Source organism: Xiphias gladius, chromosome 21 (assembly GCF_016859285.1).
Source record: "Xiphias gladius isolate SHS-SW01 ecotype Sanya breed wild chromosome 21, ASM1685928v1, whole genome shotgun sequence".
Taxonomy (NCBI): domain Eukaryota; kingdom Metazoa; phylum Chordata; class Actinopteri; order Istiophoriformes; family Xiphiidae; genus Xiphias; species Xiphias gladius.
Window position 1 is genome coordinate 23,465,185 of NC_053420.1, and position 9,595 is coordinate 23,474,779.

Sequence of the window (9,595 nt, forward strand, 5' to 3'; positions counted from 1 at the left end):
CGAAATTCGAGCCGCACCAGGATGTGATGCAGCGTTACCGCACTCAAAAAGTGACCCGTCATCCAAATAAAAGGTGGAAACCTTTAATGCAGGTCTGGACGTATCTTTATCACTAAGGTCGCTGAACTTAAGACATTTAGGACTCTCAGTTTCGGCCGAAATTGTTACTCTTTTGACGCAGGACCGATTCACACCAGTTATCGCGGTGGTTGGTTAGCATAGCCCTGTAGTTCGCTCGATGGTAATTTTTGTCCAATTTTTGCATGGGTGGTCTCGTAGCACTGACACACAGGATTCTGCGCGGTTGTTGAATTATATATATGAATATTACCACCTGAAAGATGTTCCCAGCACTCGCTTGAGTCATTTTTAATCGGGGTGCATTTCAAGGATTAGCTTCCCAGAGGGATAATAAATAACTTCTAAGTGAGTTGTCCTTTTTTTTGAATGTGTCCCCTTGGCCAGCTTCTTGATGGAGAAGTTGGAGGTGAGTGGTCCAGCAGCTGAGTGACCATGGACAGCCTGTCCAGCCACAGCTCCTACCTCCTGCAGCAGCTCCAGGAGCAGAGGATTCAGGGGCTGCTGTGTGACTGCATGCTGGTGGTCAAAGGTGTCTGCTTCAAAGCTCACAAAAATGTCCTGGCTGCTTTCAGCTCCTATTTCAGGTGCCTTTATGTCTTCATATATTTAATGTAGTGGCACATCAGTGAATGTGTTTGAATTTCCACTCGTTTCTCTTTGATCTTTCCAGGTCTTTGTTCCAAAATTCCCCTAGTCAGAAGAACGAAGTGTTCAACTTGGTTATCCAGGATGTCAGTGGTATCGGCCAAATATTGGACTACATGTACACCTCCCACCTGGACATCAACCAGGATAATGTGCAAGCTCTCCTGGACATCGCTCAGTGCCTGCAGGTTCCAAACGTGCAGAGCATGTGTAATGCTTTCCTCAAGCCTTGTCCTCCCCCAGTGGAAATCCCATCATTTTCTCTCCCAGGCATGCTGAGCTCTGAGCACGACTGCCTCTTGGGGAGCGGTCTTCCTCATGATGTTGACCTCCACTGTCCATCTGAAGCCCAGAGGCCGAGCCTCAGCAATGACGTGGACCAGACCAAAAGGGTGCCAGTTTCTGTGCCGAATAGCAGCTCAAACTGTGACACAGCTAGCAGCACTCAGGCACCTGTAGAAAAGCAGTTAGTCCATGGCTACAAGCTCCGTAACTTCTACAGCAAGCAGTACTTCAAACAAAGCGCAATTCAGACTAATAGTGCAGCTTCAAATCAAGGCCCGGGTCCTTTGGTGGTGGTGGAAGAGCAACAGTGTCAGCTCAGGGTCAGCCAGGGAGGCAGCAACACACCTGGATCCTCAGGAAAGACTGTTCAGCCCAATCCTCCCAGCACATCTGTGGCAGTGGAAAATAACTCTGTCTCCTCTTTAACACCTTCAGAAAATTTAAACAATCCTAACTCTGACCCAGCAGACTCCATGCTCAACAGGCCCGTGCGCCCAAAGAAGGCTGTGTACCTGAAAAAATACAACTACCTGAGGTCTCAGAAGGCTTTGGAGGAGATGTGTGCTGAATCTGTCAGTGAACCCATCCTCAGCTGTCCCAAGGAGAGTCATCAAGAAGAGTCTGTAGTCCAGTCTGAAACTCCAGAAGCTCCTGTTGAGAGCATTGCTGGGGGTGGAGAGAAGGTTCCTGAGACGGCGACAGATGCACAACTTCCCAGTCCTCCACCTGTGACCCAAGAGGAGCAAAATCTGAAGACGGTGCCAGAGCCACAGCAGCAGACAGGACACAAGCAGTATTGTTGTGATGTGTGTGGGAAGATTTTCAAACACCCTAGCAACCTAGAGCTGCACAAGCGCTCACATACCGGTATTTACAGTTTATAATTCCCTTATAAGCACCCAATGATAAACAATAATACATTTCAGATTTTAAAAAAAAAAAGGATTTTGTAGGATTAATTGCATGAATATTTTCAAACCCAAATCTGCCTTTCTTGTTGCAGGTGAGAAGCCCTTTCAGTGTAACATTTGTGGGAGAAACTTCTCACAGGTACGGTCTGGTGGAATATTCTGATTTGGCGCAGTTGCTCTTAGGTGGTCAGATTATATGGAGATATATAAGTGATTTTGTTTTACAGGCTGGAAATTTACAGACACATTTGCGGCGACATTCTGGAGAGAAACCGTACATCTGTGAGTTATGTGGTAAAAGGTTAAGTATCTCCTATTTATCCTTTGTCCTCATGTATATTTTCATTTTGGAATTATTTTGGTCCGTTTTCTGCTTATTGCATGTGTCTGTGGCTGCTGAACAGAATTAGTTCCTACAGTGCCCCCTTTATATAATATTAATCTGTGGTTTCCAGTTTTACAGCCTCAGGGGATGTCCACCGTCACAAAGTGGTCCACACAGGAGAGAAGCCACATCTGTGTGATATATGTGGTCGAGGTATGTGACATCTCTCAAAACAACACCTAATAATCTCCTTGTATTGTTGTTGTAATGATCTCATTTTTTTCAAAGAGAACCTCGTCAAACAATTAATATTAGCTTGCACAATTTACAGAGACCCATCTGGGAAATTGTGACACATTTTGTGTTTATGAGATTGGTGTCTTACTCACTGTACATGTTTATTGCTCAGGATTTAACAACTTGAGCAATCTCAAGGAGCACAAGAGGACTCACGCCACAGACAAGACGTTCACCTGTGATCAGTGTGGAAAATCCTTCAACACGCACAGAAAGCTTCTGAAGCACAAGGCTCGACACGCTGGAGAAAAACCACACAGCTGTGCCACCTGTGGTAAGGAGCAGTCTGTATCTAGTTTGAAAGTATTATTCATGTTAAGGTTTTTCAGATTCTACTGGAGACATATTTAATTTGAAAGAAATCATTCATATTTAGAAATAAAAAAAATCGAACTTGGTGCAAAAGAATCTACTTTCAGTGGCAGCAGCTTTAGATAAGCATGATGGACCTTCTGTTTGCCATGATTTATATATTTTTTTGTGTCCACACTTATACATGACAAAGCATAAGTGTACCAGTGCCTTGAGTTAATGTTTTTTAATTTGGCTTTCCAAGCAGTATGAATAACTGCTGGCCATCAGACATGAATTTGGGTTATTTAGTAATAACCTCTAGTAGGGTCAATCTTTTTTTGATTCTTAATGACTCAATTTCTCAGGAAAGGCTAATTGGCGCCACCTGATGTTGAATGGTATTGTTTTCCCTGCAAAGATGAACAAAACAGAAGGCATAAAGCTGTGTGAGAGCATGTTTTAAACTCATCCTGTAAGGTTCATCTCATAGTTTTTCCTAAAAACTTTACTTTCTAACTCTGTATGGACTGTAGCTAGTGTCTGCACAGTTTTTCACTTTCAGTTTTTTATCCTTAATTAACGCAGGGAAGTGCTTTATTGGCTCAGGGGACCTGCAGCGTCACATACGTTCTCACACCGGTGAGAAACCCTACATCTGTAACGCCTGCGGTAAGAGCTTCACCCGCTCTGCCATGTTGAGGAGACACAGCAACATGCACTGCAAGGGGGCCCCAGCCGACAGCCCAGTCACCGACAACTCCGAGCAGACTTGTAGCTCAGATGGAGCAGCCTCATTCCCCAAACCCGTCATCCACAGTAGACCTCCTGCCTCTAACAGTGAGCAGAATTTCTCCACTATGATGCCGCACACAGAGTTAGAGAAACCCTCACCACCTACTCCTTCACCACCACAGCCAACACCACATATAGATACACCTTCTCCCAGCATGCACCTCAGCCCAGCCTCCACCCCCACTCCCCTTCCGGAGCTGCGGTCCCTGGTACCACATCACCTCCTCTCCTCCAACCACCAGGAGAGAAGTGCAGCCCTGGCTGCTCCAGACCACATGAAGCTGGCCAAACCCCACCTGTCTCAGGAGGCTGTGTATGGTCCGTATGCGGAGAATGGGAATATGTCAGTGGAGGTGGGCAGAGGTCCGGTGGGGAGGCCCTACCCACCTCCCACAGACAATCACTGCAGTTCACTTACATCTTCTAGCAGGCCCAATAGTGGCTCCTACAGGTCCAGCGAGGGGCAGTTTATTTCTAGTGTAACTCTGTGGGGCCTGGCAATGAAAACTCTGCAAAATGACAATGACTTGGAGCAGTAAAAGGCTTCTTCAGATAAGCACAGTATAGCAAGTTCAGGGGATGCATACTTTTCACAGATGTCTACTTAGCGGATTTTGATTGTTTCTGCCTGGCTCTTGATCAGTTAAAACGAGCTTGTATCATACAATGGCAGCTATTATGATGAGGCAAACAAATATGAATTATTCCTAACTGGAAATGTTTTAGAGTTGCCATTACTCAAAATCAAAGTAAGCATTTCCTAGTTTTTCTTAAAAATTATGAAACGGTTCACTTGCTCATAGGGATGAAAACTTGACGTGACGTCAACAGCGGGTGTTTAGCCTTTGACAGCTGATGGAGGACTGCTATTGTGACATCACCGATGAGGGTCTGGCCTGAAGTGCAACATGCTTGAATATTACAGCCCATAAAGAGCAGCGCAGCCGCAATTTTTTGCCCTCTGTGATTCTGTGTGGATCTGCCCTTTAAGGTTCCAACTATAATCATCCAAGGATGCATCACAGCTAGCCAAGATGTTAGTGCACTTTTTCAGTGTGGATATTCAGCACTGCACTTTAAAATGTTAAAATGCAAACCTATTTTTAATTATCAGTCTCAAATGTTGATTAGTACTATATTCATATAAGAATAAATTATGTACATTCTATTTAATGTGTGTGTCATTGTTTTTTGATAGAAAACATTTTTAGATTTTCCACGTGCTCACGATGTAGTATAGGATATCTTAAATCCAAGATATTTTTAACTCAAATGTTTAAAGACTTAACTGTTTTGTGTGTTTAAAAAAAAAAAAAATTTAAAAATTCAAACACTCGCTGTGTCTTTAGCACATGAGGTAGAATTTACTCCTTTTTTGAATACTTAATCACTACAATAATGCATGAGATGAGAAGTAAGTGTCCATCATTACCTCAAAATCAAGGTGGGATTATCATACAGGTGATTATAGGCAGCTTTACTCACATAAATATACATTGAAATGAAAATAGATATTGATATATTGATTATTTTAAAACTAGGTGTATTTTATGTGTCGTGATGACAATTTTACATCAGCATATTTTCACTTTTGTGTTGATTAAAAAATAGTCATTCACCAGATTAACCACGTATTCAAGCGTTTGTAATTTTCATAATGAGTTCATAATGTTCACCGCATAATCTCTGTCTCAGGTAGGTTCCTCCAGGTGCCTTTTAATTTGTTACTTACGGTGCATTGTGGGCGCCATAAAACGGAGATGCTACTGTACATCAACATAAGGGCTGTGCTGAGCAACTAAAGTGTCATACTGGTAAAAAGACTACAGAGGGAGCTAGAAATCACATGCTGCAGTTCAAGGTGGACTTCGCAAAGAAAATTGTCAGAAAGCTTCAGATACTGTAATGTCACAGGTTTGATTGTGGTAGGTATTCTTCAAATCCAATGATGCAAAGTATCTCGTGCAGAACACAACATCTATCAATGACAACATTTATAGCAACACACATGGTTGCATGGTACGTAATGTCTGTCCCCTCTGGTCAAGTGCCTGAAAGTATGAGAATTGCTCTTGGGATGGATTTGGTCTTTACGGAGACTGAGTAAGTGTGATTCGCTTTCACCGCACATCCAGTGCACACGGTGCACCAGTTCACATTGTGCAACACCACTGCAGCATGCGAGACTAGTGAACAGTGCACTGAGTGGAACGCATTCACTAAAAGACAGGCAGTTGATAATTGGCCTTCATTGTCACATCATACCGGCCCTGACACCCCATGCCTGCTGGATTAGTTGCCTAGCAACACATTGGATAAGTCTGTTGTCATGGTGTTCATTCTCCTTCGTTTTCCTTTGCATCCGAACTCCAGCCACTGACGGACGAGCTGGGACTCAGGGCGGGAAAGTGTATCTGACCACAGACGCTTCACACTCTGAGAAGAGTGTCAAGTGTGTGTGTGTGGCAGATACAGTATGCGAAGGTCACTATGTACCTGCATTCCTGTGCTCCTTTTACAGTATATTACTCACTACACCTGCATATCAAATTTGTAGTTTTTTATTCGCACTCTTTTGTTTAACAGTTTTTGCTGGAAAGGTGTGAACGTTTCACACAGCATAGAGAAGTAATTCAAACCGCGGTGAACTTGAACACGCTCTCACTTTAAAACAGACACCAAAGTGTGAGAGCCTTGAGGAAAACCCTCCTGTCCTTCACAACATGGAGGAAGAATACTTCAGCACAGTAATGCCAACCCTGGTTCCCAGTCCTCATCATCGCAAATCTCCCAGTTCTCAATCGGCGTGAGCTACTTCACAGGTTTTCACTGTGTCCACTGAAAATGTCCAGGAAGTGATATTCTTACACGGATCTCCAGAGCAGAAACCCCCAGAGTCTTCTCTGTACAGGCTCCTTTGGCCACTTAAAGGGGTTTCCATCGATTTAATATTATACTTCAACAAAGTCAGGGGGACTTGAAGGAAATGGGTTAAAACAAGACCAAGACCCTCCAGCCAGGCTGTACTAAAGCAGTGCTTTGAGCTAAATGCTAACATCAGCACGCTAAAATGCTCACAGTAACAACGCTTGCGTGCAGATGTTGAAAAAAAAAAATGGCCAGATGGTTGCAGCAGAGATGTCCTGACCATGACAGGGCAATGTATACATCCCAAAGTACACCTCAATAATCCCCCTTAAAACAACTGTGGTCTCCAAGGCCAAGATCACCAGGGGTTATTCGATGGTGCAAACCTTCCAACCTTTCAAGAAACGGGCAGAGAGAATCGTTACGTGTGCGTAAAATTGGTGGAGTGCCCCTTTAATGATGTGCGAGCGCTCAACAGTAGCAACCCAGTCCATGAAAAACGTTTTTTTTTGTCACATGAAAAAGATAAAAAATCATACAAAAATCAAGCAGTCGTCAACAACAAAGACTATTGTGTGTTCTTTATAATGGTGAGAGATGAGGTGACACAACTCTGTATGTCAATAACACATACAGTAAAATAAAATACAAGGTTAACTATATTTTATAGCATACATTTGACAGCTAGCATGTCTGCAGCAGCTTAAAATAAATCTTTGGATATTTTTTTAGATTATATTTGGGTATTTTTATTTATACCAGGTGTGTTTGACTTAAGGAAACACTGCTGGTGTCGATAGACCTAAACCAGTTCCATTTGGTATGGACAGAAAAATGCTTCCTGTGTATTCATTACAGGATAATAACCACGCCATCGTCGCTATCTGTCGCCAGGATGAGCGACTTTGAGGGTGAATCCTCCCTTCCCACTCGGTCTCTCTTGGGCCCCGTCGCTCCCACTCTCTCTCCCCATCATGCTCAAGTTAATCCTGATTATGTACGCTGCCTAACTGCTGCAGAATGAGACCAGGCCCAAAGCCGTTTTGCCCAGAAACATTTCCAGAGCTCGTCTTTTGTTCCGCCATCTAATCGTGTTTCATTGCTTTGTGTTGTCACAGGCGTATGAGGATAGGTTTAATTAACAAGCGAGTGTGAAATACACGAATCCACCCAAATTCGGCCAACTGTGACATTTAACTTAATGAATGAATGACCGGAGCGGTTTGCCTTTTGCTGCTTTTCGCCTAAATGTGCGTCTTTGACACAGATAGTCCTTACTCATCTCAACATTTAATTTTTTTCTTCTATGACGAATCCGTCCGTCTCTTCGTGCTCCCATGACTAACATAACAAAAACTCTCCATTTCTGTTTGAATTCCATTAGGGTTTTTAAATATTCTACCTCTTCTGCAAGCGAGTATTCGCTGTTATTATTGCATTTGAAACCGCATTTGCTCTGGCAGCGGCTCCAGCTGTGCAGTAGTTGCTGTGGAGTTGCGGCGTGTTGCATTGTTGGATCAGATGGATGAGTGGCCGACCCAGTCTCTGCGCTATAATTCCTCTGTGTGTCGCAATCTGAAAGAGGCTTAACCAGAGAAGAAGAAGGACAATTGTTCCCACTGTTGCTCTGCTCTGCCTCTTATTGTTTTTCTCTTCTTCTCAGACGGCACCTGCTCACCTCCATCTGCTCAGGTTGCAGTCCGTACCTGCACAGGTGCTATTATGGCGTAGATCCATTCACACTGTGTTGGCGGGTTCACTTGAAGTCGTCGTCAGGTTCACTTGTAATAAGGTGTTTTAATGCACTGATCCGTCTGATGAGGCTTGGAGCAAAAATTCATGCATGTCCTGCAGAAATACAAGAGAATCTGCATACTCAATCATGCCCTGCATCTTTCCCCCTGCTCATTGTCTGCTGCTCTACTTCCTCTTGTGCTCTCCCTGTCTTTTCTGCGCACACAGGTGAGCACACGCACACTGGCCTTTAGCTACTGTACCCAGGTGTGTTCCTCTCTCGGTCTGCAGTACACTTTCAGTTTCTTGAACGCATTTTGACACCTGTCAGTCTGTGCGACAGGTTATTCTCTGTTTCCCCCCTCGAGCAAAGAAATGAGGCAGCTTCTGCACATACACATAGAGTAACAGGGTCGGGACCGGGAGGAACAGGGAGTTGGTTTTGCAGCCAAGTACCAGTCGTGTTTTGAAAGTCTGTTCCAAATATTACAGTAACCCACTGTGGGCAAACGGGAGAGATGATTGGCTACATCTGGGATTGCCTCAGGCGCTTTGTGTCTATTCGTAGGTTCTTATTTCCCAGCATGCATAAAGATGCGGTGGCAGCTTTCCACCATGGGTGCGTTTACAGTGACTTGAGGTTCAAACAGTCAAATAGTCACAGGCACTGAGCCAAAGCTATGAGATAAGTATAGAGGAGAATTAGAAAATTCAGATATTGCTGTGCAGCATTACCTGATATTGCTGCGTCAATTCGCTGACTTTGTGACTCTTCTCTGCTTGTGCTACAGATGCACTACATTTTGTCACAGATTCATTTTTTAAATCTTTTTTCTTCCCCCACAAAAGTAAAGCAAGAAGTAAGCATATTGCACCTCATCAGAGAGCAGCTGACTCAAAAGAATCTTGGGAAGTGAAGGGAGGTTTGATGTAACTGGTCCTTTGTAGCCATAGTGGCAGCTGTTCTGTTCTGCTAAAGGTGACGTACTCTCACTTTAAAGCATGAATTTACACATTTCTGCTCATTGCTGATTTAGGTGTTTTTGCGCTGCACTTTCCAGTATGTCCAATACTATGACCTTTTTTTTTTTTTTTGTCATGCATTTTCGACTTGTCACTTTCCAGTGAATCTTGTCTTTGTTCGGGTAGGGTACGTGGCTATCGCTTAAATGCTATCATGTCATATCAGTTTGGTGAAACACACAAAAGCAAAATTTTTGCTTTCTTTATATGGAAAAAAAGTTCTAGGTCAATTTGATTAAATCATACCAGAAGAACTGTCCCTATATAGCTCAGTTTTTCAACTACATTATACTGTCTGCACAATATTTCCATGATCTCACACCCAGCAATCAGGTCAAAC

General features: G+C 43.5%; 1 protein-coding gene across 4 annotated transcripts; it reads left to right on the forward strand.

Moving 5' to 3' along the window:
• The first annotated feature begins 16 nt into the window (after positions 1–16).
• Positions 17–4,758, forward strand: zbtb49 (zinc finger and BTB domain containing 49). 4 transcript variants are annotated; one of them, XM_040159376.1, is made up of 9 exons: positions 56–241; positions 466–665; positions 752–1,878; positions 2,015–2,061; positions 2,150–2,223; positions 2,378–2,460; positions 2,657–2,818; positions 3,424–3,675; positions 4,434–4,758. In XM_040159376.1, the coding sequence occupies exons 2-9, from the start codon at positions 514–516 to the stop codon at positions 4,445–4,447; spliced, it is 1,911 nt and encodes a 636-aa protein (XP_040015310.1). In that variant the 5' UTR covers positions 56–241; positions 466–513; the 3' UTR covers positions 4,448–4,758. The 4 variants fall into 4 exon arrangements, with proteins under 4 accessions (XP_040015308.1, XP_040015309.1, XP_040015310.1 ...); XM_040159374.1 differs by having other exon boundaries at positions 17–92; positions 3,424–4,758; XM_040159375.1 differs by having other exon boundaries at positions 28–73; positions 3,424–4,758.
• The last annotated feature ends 4,837 nt before the right edge of the window (positions 4,759–9,595 follow it).